At 37.9% G+C, this 20,945-nt stretch overlaps 1 protein-coding gene across 1 annotated transcript; it reads left to right on the plus strand.

Annotated features, from left to right (window-relative positions):
• The first annotated feature begins 1,500 nt into the window (after positions 1-1,500).
• Positions 1,501-14,865, plus strand: LOC111346634 (uromodulin). The gene is made up of 7 exons (XM_088751201.1): positions 1,501-1,812; positions 2,822-3,143; positions 3,277-3,426; positions 3,614-3,736; positions 11,824-11,943; positions 12,703-12,825; positions 13,492-14,865. The coding sequence occupies exons 2-7, from the start codon at positions 2,831-2,833 to the stop codon at positions 13,857-13,859; spliced, it is 1,197 nt and encodes a 398-aa protein (XP_088607327.1). The 5' UTR covers positions 1,501-1,812; positions 2,822-2,830; the 3' UTR covers positions 13,860-14,865.
• The last annotated feature ends 6,080 nt before the right edge of the window (positions 14,866-20,945 follow it).

The raw sequence follows: 20,945 nt of genomic DNA on the forward strand, positions 1-20,945 counted from the left end.
AACAAAGAACTTTGCGTCTTGAGCGGTAAGAGTTGATCATACCTAATACACCAACGGGTGATTTGAGTAATAATCACAGTGAAAAATTCATCTCGGAGTCAGCAATTAGGTTCTTAAAGACTTTTCCCTTTTTCTAAAGTTTTAATAAGATCTATTTGCGAGCATTTTGAAAAGCCAAAGCCAAGGCCTTCTCTTACAATTACTGGTTGAAAAACCAAGGTATGTTAGTTAAAATGTTCTTTCAATTGTTAAGTTTCTTTATGGCACCTTCACCTAACTTCGGCCGTTGGGCTGTAGATTTTATTTTGTTGACACTCTAGGGGTCCATGCAGCCATTATATTAGCTGAGCACTTGGTCACGCGTAGTTAAACAACGTCGTCAACACTACTTTAATATGCTTTTACGAAATGTTTTACCGCAATTTTTTATCGTTAAGTAAGACAGTCAGGAATTTAAGAGAGTAATGTAAAATTAAAGGACCTTTAGATGTTTAATTCAATGTTTTATGGCAAATATGCTTTTACCTAAGTATATCTCAATAAATTGTGGATGACGCAGAAAAAATCTTCTTTCTCTATACTTCTGTGAATTTGAATTAAATTTTGTTTAATCTGCTTGTCCTATTAATCAAATTGAATTTTCGTTGTACTTCTGTAGCCCTCGAGTCTCGAGTAAACCGTTTGCATTGCGTATACTTAACGCCAACCATGGAATATAGTCGTTATGCCCTTTGCGTATGGTGGAGCCTCACAAAATTTGATAAACAGACTCAATCACAAAATCATCATTATATGGTCGCAGACTTAATCAAGGCTAGAGGAAATTTTAAGATTAATATACACAACTAAGGATTGGGAATTTTTTTTTAATTAGGTAACTAATCGTTAGAATCGAAAATAAGCATAACATAATAACCTGTTATGATGGAATATGACAAACAACCAAGCAGACAAAACAAATAACCGGTTGTCACCTGCTTAATACAAATAGTATTGCGGAAGTTACCTGCACTATCATTGGGGTTTTTTGTATAGGTAATAACATGACTTTGAATGCAATTTGTTGTAAATAACAACAAAGACAACAAAATCGCAAAAGCAATAAGAAACCTTTGAAAAGTTTACAAGTGCTTACTAACACCAAATTCCACGAGAAATCATATAATTACATGATAATGATTTTTTAAAAATGAATGCATCAGAGAAAGTCAACAGACAAACTCTCATTTTAAAACTTTTCACTCATTTTACATAAAAAAAAAAATGCGCTCGTTTCCAGCCAATCAAGAGCGTGTTATTTTTCTATTTATTTTTAGGGGATAGTTTATGCAATCTTAGGCTTGACGTTTCTTGAGGCTTATTACGTTCCCTCGTCAAAGATAGTCTTTTCTTATGAGTTTTTCATTAGCGATTCTTTTTTATACACATAGTGGAGTTTCGTTGATCAATCACTGGATAGTTGGAGAACTCGAAAAATATATCACAAAAGAGGTTTGACAGGTACTTTAGACCGACCCTGATGTTTCATAATTATAATTTTTCAGCTTTGGCAGTTGCAAAATACAATAATTGCACGCCTCAGGATCGTGATGGCAACTTCCTTTTTTTTTTCTCGGAAAAAAAGATGTCTTATCAATGCGTTTGACCGGTGAAATTTTTCAGAGTGAGCGAGGAATTCCTGTTCTAAAGTTCATTACTGTTTTGGCTCGAAACCAGCTGTTTTACTCGTAGCCATAGCTACAGTGCTGTTATAAAAGAGAGCACCCTTAACTAAAAAACGGCGAGGGAACAAAGAACTTTGCTTCTTGTGCGGTAAGAGTTGATCATATCTAATACACCAACGGGTGATTTGAGTAATATTCTTCGGGGAAAATTCATACTCCTTACGAAATGTGTGTCATTTATGTCTGGCATAACTCTCGAATAAGGGTATGGTAGAATTTTGACGGCAAACTAATTTTTTTGCAAGAAAGCAGGTAATCAAGTCGAAGAATTAGTTTTCGTTTTCCTACGGGTTAATTTTCTGAAACTTTATATGTTTTTTCGTTGAAATATGAAAGCTCTGGTTAACAATATGTTGCTTTACCTATAATTACCAAAAAGTCACCAAGGTTTCATCCTCTTGCGAGATTTGAATGTGTTGTAATTGAACATGGAATTTCTTTTCCTTATGAATACATTTTGCACAAGCGAGGGAGCATTACTTGTTATAGTTTCCTCTTTTACTCTTTGGATCTGTTTTGCCCTTTTGGTCATTGAACTTTTAATTAGATCATGGGAAAACACGCAACGAAATATTTATTTCATAAAAGTGGTGATGAACAGCACCATTAAGTTTTAGGTATTCAACGTGATAAAGGTTTCTTTTTTTTACGGTCAATAAGACTAGATTATTTCCTTCAAAGTTTCCTTTGCATAAGAATCGCTTTTTGTGAGGGAGATTTTTCATGCTTGTACATAAGTTCTTCTTAGGTCGCGTAAATCGTTCGAAATGATCACGAGGACATGATAAAGGGCTCCTAGATATACGTCAAGCATATCAAATTTATCATTCCGCCAAAGCTTAAAGATACTTCAAACCTCAAATACTCGAGTAAAGCTTGTTGAGTAATTTATTTCTGTTCTCACAATTTAAAGTATGAAATGTTTTTTTAAGGAATTTTTAGGCAACATTTTGATATGGATGTAATGTGATTGCTATACGTCTTCATCTAGCACGCAAGTAGTCTTTTTCAGAGAAAGAAGGCTTTTTTATTTCAAAGTAAGCTCTTACAATGTACTCATGTAGTCTGATACTCGATATTTTCAAATTCATCCCAAGGAAAGAAGTATGTCGTGGATATTCCGCAATTTAAGATTCGCACTTTTCGCTTCTGCCATTGAGTTTGTCAAAGCTAATGATCTATGTAGGACAGAAGTAAACATACAAGGAATGGCTCTCAAGCGCTCTGTATTCAAAAGATGGTCAATGGGGGCTCCAAACCTTTGCGATGCCAAATGTGGACAGGAGATCACGTGCCAAAGCTATAACTACAATCGAAAATACCAGATATGTGAACTAAATAACCGCACCAAGGAGGCAAGACCAGAAAATTTCCTTCCGGCCCCCGGATGGTTTTACATTAGAAGACTAGAGGGAAGAGGTATGAAATCAGAAGTCTATCTTTCTGTGTGATTTCTATTTCCTTGATACTCTCCATCTTCCGCCGAACCCGTTCCTTCTCACCTAATAGAACTTAGAATATGAAAAAAATGAAAGATTTAACTTTTTTGCAGTTCCCTTAGGTTCTATCTATGAATTGCCGGCGCTGTCCTGTCAAGAAATAAAAGCAAGTGAAGGTAAACATACTACAAACGGAAAGTATTGGCTCAATTCAACTAGGAAAGGGAAGGCATTAGCGATTTATTGTGACATGATTAATGAAGGTAGGTCCCATAAGTTTTAGTTTGAGTTATTTTATTTTGTAACGAGTTATCAGTATCATGAAAACATTATAAATTATACTGCTATCATTAATATCTTTATCGTAATGTTTGGTTTGGATCAGTCCAGCGTGGATTCCTCTCGTAAGTTTCTCTAACTTACTCTTTAACTTCTCTTTCTTAACTCTAGATATGGATGAATGTAAATCTAACATGAGTGACTGCGACGTGAATGCAGACTGTACCAACACATATGGTTCTTATAACTGCACATGTAAAGTAGGATACACCGGAGATGGACACTTATGTTCAGGTAACTTTGAAGATAATAGTAATATAATAATAATATAGACCGATTTCTATAGCGCATTTCCATGTAAATGCTCTAATGCGCTTTACAACACTGTGCGGGGGACTTTTCCAGACTGACGGCGGCAGTTTACAATTAATAAAGGAGAATTTTTTTCCGATGCCCCCTCCCCCCCTTCCCAGTAAACAGGCCAGTCCACATCACAGTAATCTCGTGATGTGGGTTCTTTAACGTCCCCTGCCGAAATTAACTACAGTTGGACACCGATAACTCGAACTCAGATAATTCGAAGTCCCCGCTAATTCGAAGTAAAATTAATTTCCCTTGGTTTTGCCCCACTTTTCTCAGTGATTTTACCTCGGATAATTCGAAGTCCCCGCTAATTCGAAGTAATTTCTGTTCCCTTAGGTCGGATTTTACCCCGATAATAAGTTACCAGCTGAATAAAAAAGAACAGACTCTATCGGAAATTAGAATATATATTTATGTAATAACAGTTTCGAACATTTCAAAGCTCGTTAATCCCTTTATAATTGTGTAAAACAGTTCGCTGTGCATTAATCCCTTTACTGTATGTGCGGTGCTTTATAAAAGTCATTAAGAGCCAATGCCTATAAAAATCGAGCAAAACTGAAATTTCGCGGCCACAGCCAAATTTTTTTTTTCCACTGACATTTTTACCATAGATAGCTATTGGTAAGTAACTAAACATGAGGTAGTTTGTTTTCAGAAAGGCCGCTTTAATTTAGGAGAAAATCGATAAAATCTGTTTTCGCTGTCGGCGACTTCAAAACAGCCAAAATTTAAGACGAAATGGGTCCGTTCTCAAAACTCACTTGCATGCAAAAGGGAAGAAAGAGAGATGAAATATTTTCTGATGCGTCAGGTCAGAGAAGATGTTGCTTCTAGATTGGTGGTATATATTCCATTTAGCCTTGATCTGAACAGCGAACAATAATATTTTAGAACTGCTTTATTCTTAACCGTAAGAAATTTATAATGTAGCCGAAAGTCGCGATTAATTTTAGGCATGTGCTACATCTTGGTTTGCCCTGAGACTCAATCCAAAGGGTCTTTGAACATTGTATTAAAAGGCATGTAAAAACTGGCTTGGGTAATTTAGTTTGCGCTTCACACGAACTCTCCAAAGTTGAACAAAATTTGGTTGAAATATGAGACATTTGAATATTTGACTGAAACGACTTGTTATTTCTATAAGGGAACGATAACCTTTTTCTTAGCCGAAACCTAACGTATTTCTTAAATACGCTATCGCAATACAAACATTAAATTGAGACAAGGTTTACTGGATTTTTAAATAAATGTTATTGATGTTGCTACCCTCTAAATTAGTTACAATAGAGTTATAAATTGAGTTATAAATTGAGTTATAAATAGAGTTATAAATTAAACCGATAAGGAGTGGAGTTGCGTGACAAACTCCTTCTGTCCGCTTCGGGTGACTGAAAAAAGGGTTTATTCTATTAAAAGAGCAAAAGACGGCATTGTTTATAAATCTCGTAGACTTTTAGACTCTTTGCATCATAACGATTAAATACTTTTAAAAAGATATAGCTGGTAATTTAAATTTACAACAGTCAGTTTTTGACAACTGCGTCAATAAATTAAATATAAACTTAGTGAACTGAAAACACGAAAACTGGTTCAAACCTCTTAAGAACTATGAAAAACACTTGTTCATTTCAATCGATTGTGGGAGGTCAATGTGGTCACGACAAAAGAGACAGGAATAAAGCAAAGGAATGTATTCCATTACTTAGCTGTCAGCGGGATGTTACCGGCCACAACGCGATGTTTGCATTATACGGCATAGATAGTGAAGTTGAGTTGATTCTCGCGAGAGCATCCATCTTCTTCTCTCCCCAAAATATCGCCCAGATGACAGTATGCCCAGCGCATAGAGCATTGCTAAGTATTGGATGGACACGCCGAGTTCCAGACAAGTGTAAAGAGCCTTCAATACTGTCTCATCATAGTGAGGATATCAGCAAAAGGCCAAGAGCAGATGGATATATAACCAAAGCGGGTTCCTATGCAGTGTTACAAGAAACTGGAGTTTTTCTTGCTGTTGGCTCAGAGAATATTTTTTGACGTTCAAGCTATTGTAACCGTGATGGAACTTTGTCCTCAGGCCACTATAAGTGCCTTGTTGACGGAAAAGGCAGCCCGGGAAAGGGGTAGCACGGCAGGATGGAAAATTAGTTTGAGAAATAGTGACGCTATCACCTGCTACCCCCGCCTTTTAAAAACTAACCCAGCTCTAATTAAGCAAAGTTTGTCCTCCAACACTGCGGTGAATGGGTCAAATGTACTGCTTATTAATTTACCATTCAGGTCCTTTCTCAATAAGGAGGTTTCTTTTAGATAAACCGTTCAATCCTTCAAGAAGTTGCCCTCAGGCATCCCATCTGCTATGACAGTTAGATACCATTTGCGAACTTGTTGCAGATTCAAAGCTGTCAAGATTTGCAATTATTCAGATGGGGTGTGGACAAAACGTGGGGTAGGCCATGGCCTAAGTAATGGCCTACCCTGTTGCCCACCCTATTGCCTACCGGTGGTCAGATTTTTTTTTAAAGCACAGCATTGCTGCAAACCTTTCAACGTTTTCCTGGGGACTGTCTTACCAAGGGCTTTCTTCTGCTGTTTGGGCGGCTACATTCCGATCAAAATTTCGTAACCTTCTGACATCGACAGTCAAGTTGAAAATATTCATGGCTCAAACCAATGGTCAGTCTGTGCTATGTCACCATTTGTTTTTTGAGGAACAAGCCAATAATTATTTAATTAACTAACTTTAGGACATTTATTTTGAGATATAAAAAGAAAAGAAATATATAAAAAAATTGTTAAATTTGTCAATTACTCTGTGTTATGTCTTTTTGACACAATGTCATGCAATACAGTATCCCATATAAATTTCCTGTCGCACAGAGAACAGCTTATACACCACTTGTATTGTTATGCTACCACACTTCAATAGGAAAAGCGAGTAAAGTTTAGGAAATGTTTATGGGGGCTGCTTGTTGCAAATTCAATACTCTACTGCACTAAAGCGGCACTTAAAAAATTGGCCTGGCACGTACTGTTTGCTTTTTTCCTACTAAGATATGTCACAGTTGTCCGATATAACGTCGTTCATTACATTTTTACACCAGCACTCCACTCTATGTTACCAGCTGGCAGCCTTTATGGATCGTGAAGCCGCCATTTTGGATATCCTCAGCGACCACGTAATATAAGCCCCTCCTCTCCCCTCCCATTAACCTATCGTTATGGTTGAGTGTTTGGGTGGGGAAGACAGAGTTAAGATGTTTTAAGGCTGAGTGCTGTAATATTTGCATCGTTTCGTTCCCTCGGACGTTGAAAATCGTGTTAGTGACTTTTTAGTATACCCTTTTTAAAGGCATAGCATTGTACGCCAGCGTACTCGTTCGACTCTCACTGATTTTGTTTTTATTTTTTTAAAAATCTGACCACCGTTAGGCCATGGGGTAGGCCATGGGGTGGGGCCACAGGGTGGGTCACAAGGTGGGCCATGGCCTGCCCCACGTATTGTCCACGCCCATTCAGATGCTTCGGAATATCTATGAGCACTTTGATATCCCAAAAACCGACATCAAAGTGAAGAGGAAGAGGTTGATTGTGATTTATGCTTACATGACAATTACATGATAATTGCAATTCACTTCTCAATGGACTACCCAACTATATGATTAACAAGCTACAGTCTATACAGAACGCTGCTGCGCGAGTTATTACTATGACAAAGAAATGGGAACATATTACACCTGCATTAAAGAAACTTCATTGGCTACCTGTCAAGTATCGCATTATCTTCAAAATACTTCTACTTGTCTACGTGGCTTAGCTCCAACTTATATTGCTGAACAGTTGCATCAAAGGAATTATGGCTTTCGTGTACTGCGTTTCTCATCACAAATGCTCCAGATGGGGTTCCAAGAACATTTCGAAAAAACTATTGTGACCTTGCCTTCTCCATTGCCGGTCCCAAGCTTTGGAACGATTTACCATAGTCCCTGAAAACATCTGAATCTGTTGCAATTTTCAAGAAGAACCTTAAAACATACTTGTTCAAAGACGCTTTTTAATTTACGATTTTTTATAATTTAATATCTATGTTAATTAGTCTATGAAAGCGCTACGGAGAGCTAGTCGAGCTTAGCGCTATATAAATGAAATGATTATTATTATTATTGTTATTATTATTATTATTATTATTATTATTATTATTATTATTATTATTATTATCATTGATCACCTTTGGCAAATAATGCACCTGTCAGGGGAAACTTTAAATCGCGTTTTTTTAAAACGATATCTGTGATGTGTAAGAACATTTACCGGTCTGAAAGACTTGCCTATAAAGCTCAACCGATAAAAATCGGCATAATAATAGTAAAGAGTGCAGCGCTTTGCAGCTAAAGTCTCTCAGAAAGATCAACTCAGGAGATTGTTGTCAATTGCTTGTTTTAAATTGTGTGAAAAGCTTTTAATTTTGTAAGACCCCAGTTTTGTTTTCCTTTTTAATTCAAGCAAAATAGTATTGCGAACATGTCTACAGTCGCAAACTAGAACACTGGTTAAAAAAAAAAAAACGCAAAAAAACAATAAAAAAACCAAAATCAGTTGTTTACGGCTTGATGGACAATTGAAATCTGAAGAAAAGACCGCAAGAGAATTACAAAATGTTCTCTTAAAGTGAAATCGAAAACAACGGAGACACCGTTTTTGCGTCGTTGTTTCTTTACACCCTCCCGGTGGAAATAATTTTGTTCTCTCACGCAACTCTACTGCAACGCTAGAACATAATTAAAGACGAATGTGCTCTTGACTACTGGAGCTTTTACCTGTAAATTATTTTGAGCTTTATGAAAGCTTAAACTTTGAAAGCGTACAAGATGTGGAAGTTGGATCGAAGAAAAAGGATTGTTCGAATCTAATATTTCCGATAAAATGCTCGACTCCTAAAGTTCCCGGGTGAAGTAAGAATTAAGGTTTGTTTCGAGCTCGTTAACATAATTTTGGGAAGAAGAAACAGGGATAACCAGGAAGCAAATTTCCCAGGACAAATTTAAAGTCAACCAGAGAAGAGTAAGACAGTAAGGTTTTTTTTTTTAAACACTAATATTTTAAGTTTATGCGAAGTTAGTTTTCGGCAGTAGCGGCAAGGCGTCGTAAACACCAACAAACCGCTACTTAGGTCTGAAATTTCAACCAAATTTGGTTCAACTTTGGAGAGTTCGTGTGAAGCGCAAACTGAATTACCCAAGCCAGTTTTTACATAAGATTTAGTACAATATTTAAAGACCTTATGACTTGAGTCTCAGGGTAAACCAAGGTGTAGCACATGCCTAAAATTTAAATCGCGACTTTCAGCTAAAATATAAATTTCTTTCGATTAAGAATAAAGCAGTTCTAAAATATTATTGATCGCTGTTCAAATAACTGCTAAGGTGAATATTTGTCACCGAACTAGAAGTAAAACCGTCCAAGAACTGACGCATCAGAAAATACTTTATCCATCTTCCTTCCCTTCAGCATGCATACGAAATTTTGAGAACGACCCATTTCGTCTTCAATTTTGGCTGTTTTGAAGTCGCCGACAGCAAAAATAGATTTTTTCGATTTTCTCCAAATTGAAGTGGCTTTTCTGAAAACAAACTACATCACGTTTAGTTATGTACCAACCATGGGCAAAAATATCAACGAAAAAAATTTTTCCACTCTGACCGTTGGTTGCTGGATTTTTATAGGCATTTACTCTTAACATTTCGATGTGATGAAAATCCATGTGCCTAAAGAGTTGACGAAAAATCCAATTTTAGTCTTTCAGCTTTGTGAACTCTCTTTCAAGAATTCTGACGTATTTCTTCTCTCCTTCAATCAAAAGTTTGCATGGCACTTGCATCCGTTCACCGTCGCCAAGATTAACAGGCATGCCTGTCACAATAACAGTGCATGAATTTCTATTATCCACTCTCAGAAAATAAAGATTGTTTTAGCGAATCGTCCACTCTTTCCCTTCTTCAGATGTTCAACAATGGTTTCTTGATCTTACATCACACATACGGCATATTTGTCCACTGGGTTATCGGGCTCTCTTCTGGTTGAAAGTTTTTCATTCACTGCTGGTTGCCAGATTTCCTGGTAGTCGTGATATACTTTTATGTAGGAGTTAATCTGAAGCAAAGCAACATTCCTTGGGCAAACCATTATTTAAGCAGAGCTTGATTTAGTAAATTCAAAGTCGGTATCTAGCAGTTGAGTGCATGCGTCTAATGACAAGGACGCGATATGAGTTAACAACACACGCTAAATCACAGTTTTAGCGGAAATGGATCACTTTGTCGGTATCGTTTATCAATTTAGGCGTTTTACCGAGGTGCTAATTGGCATGTATTTCTGTACTGGAGCTTGTGAGGTGATCACACGGCTCTAGAAAATGCAGAATCTACTTCTTCCGATCGACAAGAACAAGCCTATGCCAAACATTACCGTTCTTGATGCAATGGTCCTTCTGACACAGGCCTGGAGCACGGTTTCAAGGGATACTATTCGCAACTGTTTTAGGAAGGGAGACATCGGGGGCAAAGAGCAACAAAGCGCAATCGCTGACGAAGATGACCCATTTAAAATCCTAGAAGAAGATTTCGATGCATTGAGACAGAAAGACGCGGAACTGGCAACGACAGAAGTAAGAGCTGAAGATGTCATTGAGGCAGATGACGGCGTTATGACATCGGAAAGTGCGCTGTTAAGTGATGAAGAAATATTAGAAGAATTCAGAGAACGTGACAGCACAGTGATGGAAGTAGAGGATGATAGTGACGATGATGACTCCGAGGAGAGACCACAGAAGCCAACAAGAGCACAAATAACCGAGGCTATAAACACGCTTTCGTCCTATAGTCTGTTTGCTGCAGATGGAGCTGACGAGATTCGTCGAAACATGAGTCAGATCGCATACATCATCGAGAAAAACATTCGCAAATCTCAGAGGCAGCTTGCAATTGACAGCTTTTTAGGCTAAGCACCTTTTATTTTGGTCACTGTTCTGCTTTTTGTTTGTTCTTGTGAAATTAAAAAAAAAACTGTTTTGTTGATGAAAACATTTGAAATACATTCAGGGATTACAAACTGTTCACTAATATCGCGAAAATAGAGTAAATAAAGTTATGCAAGGGTAAAAATTGCGTATTTATCTTTCACCCCTATAACTCGAACCCCCGATAATTCGAACTATTTTGCTTTTCGCTTGAGACTTCGAATTATCGGGGTCCAACTGCAATTGATAGGTGCAGGAGACGGGACCTCCGGCTCTACGTCCTATCCGAGAAGACGATGAAATGTGAGTGAAGCGTCTTGCTTAAGGACTCAACGTCAAGCCCTAGCAGGACTTGAACCCGGCCTATCTGACCCAGAGTCCAGCGTACTGACAACTGGACTACTCACGCCAAAGATGATCTTGTGGATGTTTTCCGAATAACTTCTTCAACATTTTTTTTTGCATTAAATCGTTTCATTACCTTATAAGCTTATAAAGCATTACCCATGCAGGTTTTTGTACAGTTACCATAATCGACATCTGGCTTGTTTAAGAGCTGTTCTGTTGATATATTTTACAAAAAAATCCTTCTGCTGAAATACACGAACAGCGGATTGTATACTTGTACTTGTCACCACGGATTTACTTGAAATGGACGCAATCTCCTTCCTTTTTTAAACCCCTCATATTGGAAAGAAAGTACTATAATCTTTACAAGACTTGTTTTACCACATGCCTTACAGAAAATAGCGATGGTTGTCGGCCTGAAGACAATGTTGAGAATGGCACATATGTATTTTATAAAAACATCCCGTGCTAAAACATTTTAATGACACAAATGTATTAGTGGTGAAAAATCTCAACTGGTGGAAGGCAGACTAGATAATTACTAGTGGCGAGGAACCACGGATATGAAGTCGACGGAACCGTAAAAAAAATCTGGTGATTGGTAGTGTGATGTGCATGCATCTAGAGCTCAAATTTGGTTATGATTTTATAGATATTGACGAGTGTAAAGGAAATCATTCTTGTCACGTGAATGCTAGCTGCCAAAACACCATTGGATCATATGTATGTGAATGTCGCCCTGGATATTCTGGAAATGGACAAAAATGTACAGGTGAATTTAATATCTTTGTTATATAAGCGCCGCACCATTCAGCTGCGTCACAAGAGTTATATCATTTAACACTTATGACTCGTTTTCGTTTAAGTAGCCGTTATTCATGTTAAGGACCTCTTACGTTATGTTACTGACTTGTGAATGAAACATTTTAGTAACTGATGCATTGTTATTCTGCATTGAACCTTGGAGTTAAGCGAGTATACCAGGAGCAGAATCAGTTTATACAAAGTTTAGTTCACCTAAAACCTTCCTTTTTGCTTAAATGCTGTCTCCGTGTAACGTTTCCCTTCGACAACTTTCCAGTTTCTTCATTTGTTGACATCGCCAGCTTGGAGAGGTAGGGAGAAAGTGTCTCTTACGCGAGACATGCGCGCCACGCGGGTGTCAATGTGTTTACTTACAGTGGGGGGGAGGGGGAGGGACACCGCGGAAATAGGTTTTTTTAAGGCACGATACAATATTTTATTGGTCAGCGGACACCTCAACGAAACCATAAAATGCCGTTAACTTTTACAATGTTTTCGCCGTGAGTCAAATCGACAGCGTAAAAAGGCAAAACTTAGAAATGTTTTTGTTGTAGTTCTAGTTGCTTGGTTCCTAATAAATAACTGTAGTTTCTTATTCGTGGATTCGTCATTTAACACTTTTAGCCATCGCTATTGCCTCAGTACTGAAAGTAATTTTTGAAAGCGACTTGAGGATAATTTACTTTTTACGCTAAAATTGTCTTTTATAAATCACTGTTTCTTCCAGATATTGATGAATGCAGCAATGGAAGCCATGTTTGTGACGTGAATGCGAACTGCACCAACACTGAGGGCTCTCACAATTGCACCTGTAAGAAAGGGTATATTGGAAATGGAAAACTGTGTCAAGGTACATTAAACTAGTCTTAGAATAAGAAAATGAGTTCTTGTACTAAATTTCACAGTAGCTACTTGTCGCTAACAACTGAAAAAGCGGTCGCTTCCAATGTGTGTATTCATCACGTAACGACCTATCTCTTGACAATAGCTATTGCCTCAGTACTGAAACTAACGTATTAAAGATGATATAAGTAAATCAAACATGCCCAAAGTTTTAAGCATCCAAAGAGAAAAGATTTGTTTTGACTATACGAGTATTTATCCATGGTGAACCCACAACCAATCAAATGTCGATTGACAATTCGACTAAGGCATCGGTAAATTATTGGTAGGTTTTCGGCCTACTATAAGTCTACTACTGACCAATGCCGGATCAATCTGTTATCTACCGTGGCTACCCATAGTGCACATGGGTGTTACAATAGTTTCATGAAACGTCTGGATCATCGGCAACTCTTGAAACAAGTTTACCAACCGCACAATCGGTAAATTACATACACTAAAGTATTATTATGTACATAAACGATTGTACAGAATTATTTGTGTCCATTCATACAAAATGATCACAACTCGTTCCGAATTTAAAAGTTGTTATTTACTTACAATATCTTTCATTGAGTTTGCATAAGCGTGAACCTCCTTAATACTTTGACCAAACAAAAAATGTTTGCTTTAGTTGAAGACTGCCCAAGCTATTCAACTCTGACCAGTGGTGACCGTAAAACCACATACTGGAAAACCGGGTCTTTAAAGTGCGACAACTCCATCTCTTCTGGCTGGTATCGTTTCCAAGGAGCTGCAGGAACAAAAATGCCAACCACTTGTCCACCAGCTGATAGGTGTGGAACTCGTGCCCCAGGCTGGCTTAATGGTGTTCATCCCACAGTGGCTGAGGGTCAAGTTACTAGGAAGGTCTGCTTTCATTTATTTTCAAACTGTTGTACATGGTCCACCAACATCCAAGTGAGAAACTGTGACTCTTATTATGTATATAATCTCTCTAGTACATCGAATTGTTATTTACGTTATTGTAGCACAGACTAGTTACTTCTTATTCAGGAACAAAACGTTGACAGCTGCAAATTTACAGTAAGGACTATAAAAATATAAACTGTATATTATTGACTCTTTTGGTGTTTTTTTTCAAGTTATGAGGTCTCCGTGTTTCAAATTGCCTTGGGTGAGTTTTTTTGTTTTATTTAAAGTACCCTTTGACTTTCAATAGTGATTTCCATAGAACCTCTCCTGACAATTTTGAAATCATCGTCAAGCAAAGAGATGACGAGATGATGATAAAGAAACATCAAATACTCATTACAAAATCATTGGGAAACCTGTAGCAAATAAAAGAGAAGAATTACCGATCAAAATACTTTGACAGAAAGGGTTAAACAGCTTTACGGGCTTTATTTTGTAATGAGATAGTCTTTAAGTATCTTCAAGTAACAGTTTATTTTTCGGCAGTTTTTGATAGGTCCTTTGAATTGAATAAACACACACCTGCAACTTACCAGTTTATTGTGGCTGCCTACCAGAATTATCCATCACAGTTGAATTAAATACCATTTGTTTACCTTCGGGTGAAATACAAGTAGAGAAATGATCCTCGCAGATGATTTGCAGCTGAAGAAGGATTACTTCTGTTCAGTTTTAAATGTCACGGAAAGTTAAATTATAAGCTAATTCAAATGTGTGAATTGAAGTTGTGAGTCTGCATGTTTGATTTCTGCAATATTGTGTGTAAATCTTACATTTAATTGAGAATAAACGCTTTTAATATGTTAGAAGTAAATATATATTTGCAGTCGCAATGCGTAAAAATAATTATTTTTAGAGAACTTCCTTTTCTTTGAAAATAATTATGACTTCAAAAATAGCACCAAGTCCGGATAACACAGTCATGGCAGTGATAAGGACAAGGGGGGCGTTGAAATAATCTGAACATTTCAATTCATTTTGATTGTGCTTATGACTGATACGCTCTCAATGGCGAAGTCGCGAGCGGAAGCGAGTTAAAGAAGCACTAAACTATGCTCAGGCGAGGGGAGGGGGGGGGGGGGCAAAGAAAGTGAGGTGCTGCGAGGGTGGCGGGCAGATAAAATTTGAATTTTTAGTTTTATTAGATCCTACGTTTGAAGGAAGGCCAACACTCGAAACGTCAGCTCCAGAACCTCCCTACGGTGGCTAATTTGTATCATTCTCAACCCAGTTAATAAAACCAAGTTATTTCCAGCTCTGGCGAGCATTGCACATCTGATTGCTTTTAATTCTATATAACGTAGAATTAACAGATCACATGCAACGGAGTCAAACGACAGCGCAGCTGTACTCTACTTTCTCCGACTCCAACACGGTCGCGAGTGAAAACCAGAAGCTTCCTCCCTCCCTCCTCATAAGTCCCTCGGTTAAAGGCCAATCTCTCTGTAAACAAAAACATATTCTCAATTATAAGCCCTTCCTGGATAGAAGTCCCCCTCTCGTGTTGTCAAATTTAATTTTCTTCCAAAAACAAAGAATTGAAAAAGTTTATGATAAGTTGTTGAAGGCTAATTAAAAACTAGTAAAGGCAAAAATTATTTTGATCAACGCTGCTTTGGCGCGTTTCGAAGTGCTTTTTCTTTTCCGGTTATAGTCCCCTCCGAATATTAGCCCCTCCGTTTATGAGCCCACCTGAAACTCCTCACGAAGTTGTATTAGCCTAGGGCTTACAAGCGGTATTTTAAGGTATAGAGCTCACTCGGGCAAATATACTGGGACATTTTGGCACCCAACGTGAGCTGTATTCAACTAGACAACGTAAGTAACAACTTAACTCCAAGCCGCCATTTCCTTCTTTCCATTTTCAGCTTTTGACGCATTGAATTTTATTTTATTCCAAACATGACTTTTGGCCTTAACTCGATGATCTAATAATTTTGAATTTTTTAAGCCATCCGGTGACTTTGAGGTGTTAATCTACACAACTGCCTACGACAGATTCACATTTCAAGATCACTTTTCATATTTGTCTAAGCTTGGGTTTCTCCCACTACAAGAAACATTTCGCGTTACTTGAACAATCAACAACACTGCTTCGATATGTCCAAGAAACAAAACCATTCATCTGTTGGTGATATGCAGAGTTGTTCATCTAAATTTGTTTTTTCCAGTATCGTTGGTGTGTTCAGTAATCTGTACCACTGCCTTGGTTCGTGTTGAGATAATAAACCGGCGAGTTCATCATCTTAAAGATGTTATGGCGGAAGTGAGGCAAACTTACGACTCAATCAATGATACAAATGATGCAAGCAGCCTCAAAAACATCTCCAAAGAGGGAAAAGGTGCGATGAAAGGTATTCCTTTGACATTGCGTTTTGTTTTGAATCATCAATTGCACTACCAGGGATTGATTCTAAAATTTTCACTGTGCTTTCTGCTCAACTCAGTGTACTCGAGATCCGTTTACGAACATAAAAGTGAATTCTGCTAAAATGCGTTCAGTCTCAGGCAAGACTTTTCATCTCGTTTGATACATGTGTCATTTTCGTAGATTTTTTGTTTTCATTTTTAGCTGATTTTTCAACGAACTGACATGACTGGTAATATGACACATGGATTAACCTTCTATATTACTCCTTGATTCTTAATCATTTATCATTAATGTTTTAACAAGCAATTGGCTTGGTATATGGCGAGGAAGACAAAAGAAAAGGTAACACTTGAAAAGAGAAGAAAAATTTACAGTTTGCTTCGTTTTATCTCTCTTTCAAAGATCTCTGAACTGTAGAATATGTTTTTATTTCTACAAATGTTTCCTCGCGTGCTGAAGTGATTAGTTGCGTACTAGACATAAGATAGTGGAGTGTCAGGAGGTTACTTTCCTGAAAAAAAAAAACTAAACTGCATTAAATGGTTGTTTTTAAACATGCAGCATCTTGAAGGAAGTAATAAAGATGTCAAAAAGTTTGATCCTTTGTCGATAAGTATTAGTGAACAACATTATTAAAGGCCAAGAAGCTCAGATATTTTTTTCAGGGGATCACCTAGTTTTCAGGGGGGATGGGAGGAGAGGGGAAATCAGCCGTCGCAAATAAGACAAAAAAAGTATAAAAGTCGGGATCGATTATAGAAATGAATAAAGGCTGATAGTTTCGAAAGAAACTGTTTGGGGCTGCGTCTATGGGAGTAACGAAATAATCTGGATATATGAACAAAGTTGAAATGGTAAATTGGCCTCCGTAACGATTACTAAAGCTGATGTTTCGAGCGTTAGCCCTTCGTCGGAGCTCCGACGAAGGACTAACGCTCGAAACGTCAGCTTTTGTAATCGTTACGGTGGCCAATTTACCATTTCAACTTTGTTGATATATCCAGATTATTGCGATTATAGAAAATTGCCTTCCACCGAGGGGAGAGAAATGGAATATTTAGATTGCTACAGAGCTAAAGGGGCAATCAGGTAAATTCTATTAAAATTGGTGACCGTTCTCTGACAGGAACCAATTTTCGCGCGGTCATTAAAATTCATATTTGACAATTATTCACCGAAGTAGAGGAGCACAACTGTTATAGAATACACCGCACAGAAATAAAAATAAAAATTTATTCTGTTTCTATATATTTACCGAAATGCTTGGAAATTAAACTCTTGACGGGCAAAAGCACTTACCTAGCCCTTCCGAACCAGCCTATCAGGGCCGCTAAAAGCGCCTTTCGCGTGATTTTGTGGTATATACAAAAAGTTACAACTCTGATATCGGGATTTATCACCATCGATGTATTCATTATACTGTTGGAAGCATATCCATCCGCAAAATGCCGAAAATAAGCTTAAATATCAAAGTCTGTAAGTAATTTGTTAGCAAAAAGTACAATGCAAGGTCTGTGACGTTAAACACGTTAAGGTTGATCGCTAAAAATTCAGAAATGCAATTAATGCTCATCCATCAGCGATAGCCACAATTTTCACATTGATCAACAATGGCTTTTTTTTTTTTATAAATGGGAAATAACAACGATATCAGGTCACCATCTTTCTTTCCCTCGTCAGCTCGCATCGACAGAGTTCGCCGATCTTCAGTGGATTCTAGATCCAAACAAGATCAAATTACCATGGTGACAGTGAGAAATGAAATAAATAAAACCTTACACTCGCTGCGCCAACTATCATTCTGTCCACCGAAAGAACAAATATGTGCGCTGGGACCGCCGGGAATGCAAGGACCTAAAGGATTCCGTGGGAGAAGAGGACCCCGTGGAGCCCAGGGAAGAAAAGGGTCACGTGGTATCAGAGGAGAACCAGGATCGCACGGAAAACAAGGCAAGTCACATAAACCGATAATCGGGCGAGATCTCGCCCAAGTCATCACCAGATCATCGGTATGACCCACTAGATGCCTAATTTTGACTATCGATCGAAAGCTCGAAGTACCATTTACTGTTTCGTAAAAAGTCTAGATCAGCCATCTCTTATTCGTCAGCTTTCGAAACGAGTTGACCAAATGTAATATTAGAAATTGACACACACTGTCCGGGTCGGACATGGAAAACCCTCGTAACAACGAGAGAAATCAGTCTTTAAACGAACTCAACAATTTTACTTTTGCTTCAACATAACAAGCCTCGACCATGGATTACAAGCTGACTAGCCGTAATAACCTGTGGACGATGCAAAGTTAGAGTTCTCTAACGAAACAAAATTCTGATCACGAACGAGCCGAAAACAAAAAGGGAAAAACAATCTTAGCAAATTATTGAAAGGAGGTAATATTTGAAAAGCGGCGAGAAATCACAGTTGGAGCAAATTTTCTTTCACGAGCGCTTCACCACAAGCGAATAAAAAGCCCGCTAATTACCATCATGGCATTCCGTAATTACTAAAACCGGAACGAATAGGGACAACTGTTGAGGAATAGCCTCAACACACACTGAAATGATATTGAACTAGTTGTTATCCGTATAGGATGCTTTTGTTTTTACTTTTCCTTGAACGAGACAAAATAATTAATTGCTTTTCTCGCTGTTTAAATTTATACAAAATGGCCAAATCGTCCTCAGATTTTTTAAAATAAACTTGTGAATGGTTGAAAATGCATGAATTCCAACAGAAAGCTTTAGCAAAGATTTTTTTGTTATTTTTGTTTAGATGACGCTAACTAATGTTTAGAATATTCAAGTATAACCAGAAGGGACCGTAAAACCACATAAAAACGACCTGATCACAAAAGTGCGATAGATAAATCTCTGATGGTTGGTATCATTTCCAAGGAGCTGCTGGAACAAAAATGCAAACCACTTGTCCACCATTTAAAAGGTTTGGAGCTAACACTCAAAACTGGTGAAATGGTTTTCATTCCATAGTAGCTGAGGGTCAAGTTACCAAGCAGGCTAGGTCTACATGTGCTTTCACCAAGCTTCAAACTGTTTCACTTGTCCACCGACATCCAAGTGAGAAACTTTCATCTTGCCGAAAGGACCTCGAGACCCAAGCTGACTGACCTTGCTTGCAAATTCGATCTTCTTGGCTTTCACAACAACAATTTTTTTTCTCGAAATCATACAGCACTTAGCTTAAGAAAACAAAATAAGAATATAAAGACTGTTGATCAAAGGTCGCCCATGAATAAACACAAAGAATCTCCAGGAGGTAGGAGATTCAAGAAATTAAACCACCCACCGACTACAGTTAAAAGAAAAAAATCTTTACGACGAGAAATTAGGACCGCACAATTTCTTCTCTGATTTTCTCATTTTAAGTAACACTTTGTTCAAAAATTCTGTTCTATAGTTCAGTAGCATATCACACGATGGGGATCTTAGCAACGTTATTGGTAAGTTGAAAATCTGAGCAACTCTCATGGAAGAAACAGGTAACCCAGAAGAGTTCTCAAGCGCTCTGTCTTCAAAAGATGGTCAGTGGCGGCTCCTCACCTCTGCAATGTCAAATGTGGACAAGAGATCACGTGCCAAGGCTATAACTACAATCGAAAATATCAAATGTGTGATCTAACCGCGCCAGGGAGGCGAGACCAGATAGTTTTCTTTCAGCCCCAGGATGGTTTTACATTAGAAGACTGAACGGCAGAGGTATGAAATCAAAAGTTTATCTCTATGTTTGGTTTGTATTCCGTGAATTATTCTCCATTCTCGGCCGATCCGGTTCCTTCTCACTTGAAAGAACTTATAATATAAAGAAACTAAAATATCTGCCTTTACTGCAGCTCCCTTAGGCTCTATCCCTGAATTACCGGCGCTGTATGTACAATTATTCTAATTGTACATACACGTACACGTTTTAACGAGAACTTCTGTACTCGTAGGTGTCACGTGTTTAAATAAAGGATTGATTGATTGATTGATTGACTTGTCAAGAAATAAAAGCAAGTGAAGGTAAATACACCATGGACGGAAAGTATTGACTGGATCCAACTAGGAAAGGGATGACAGTACTTATTTACTGTGATATGGTTAACGAAGTTAGGTCCCATAAGTTTTGTTTGAGTTATTGTATTTTATGAATGGTTATCATCAGCAGTATCATGAAAGTTTTATAAATTATACATGTACTATCATTAATATCACTATCGTAATATTTGGTTTGGACAAGTTCTATGGTGGATGCCTCTCGTAAGTTACTCTAACTTAGTCACTTCTTCTCTTTCTAAACTCTAGATATTGATGAATGTAAATATAAAATCAGCGTCTGCGTCGTGAATGCAGACTGTACGAACACGTATGGTTCTTACCATCCTCGGAGACCCAGGGGCTATTAGTCGATTTCAAGTTAAGGGCAGAGGAGCCCCTGGGGACATTGTCTTACAAGACTAGTTCCAAACTGTCGCACTCGTTCTGGCATCTGATTGGTGCCAGAAAATCTTTGTGTTTTTCTGCCCAATCAGAGTGAAGTGTCCTTTGGAGTCCTTTCGTGTGATTTAACACACACATATAGAACAAGCACTGTTGCTCGCTATGTTTGTTTGGGCCGTGCGACGAAGCTTTGCCAGAGGCGAAAAGTTTCAGTCTCAGCACACATTGTAAGGAAAATCGATCAGATTGTCCGCGAAATCTTACCGGAAATTGTACTGAATACTTTCGCAGGTATCACAAGAGAACGTATTTAAAAGTTTGCGAGGTTCGTGTAAAACATAATGG

The sequence above is a fragment of the Stylophora pistillata genome, chromosome 2 (genome assembly GCF_964205215.1).
Source record: "Stylophora pistillata chromosome 2, jaStyPist1.2, whole genome shotgun sequence".
Taxonomy (NCBI): domain Eukaryota; kingdom Metazoa; phylum Cnidaria; class Anthozoa; order Scleractinia; family Pocilloporidae; genus Stylophora; species Stylophora pistillata.

What these genes read in the sequence shown, in the direction of transcription:
- LOC111346634 (XM_088751201.1), top strand. Translation starts at nt 2,831, where the DNA reads ATGTCGTGGATATTCCGCAATTTAAGATTCGCACTTTTCGCTTCTGCC. An exon ending in TAGAAGACTAGAGGGAAGAG is followed by an intron (nt 3,144 to 3,276) that starts GTATGAAATCAG and finishes ACTTTTTTGCAG; the next exon opens with TTCCCTTAGGTTCTATCTAT. An exon ending in TTGTGACATGATTAATGAAG is followed by an intron (nt 3,427 to 3,613) that starts GTAGGTCCCATA and finishes TCTTAACTCTAG; the next exon opens with ATATGGATGAATGTAAATCT.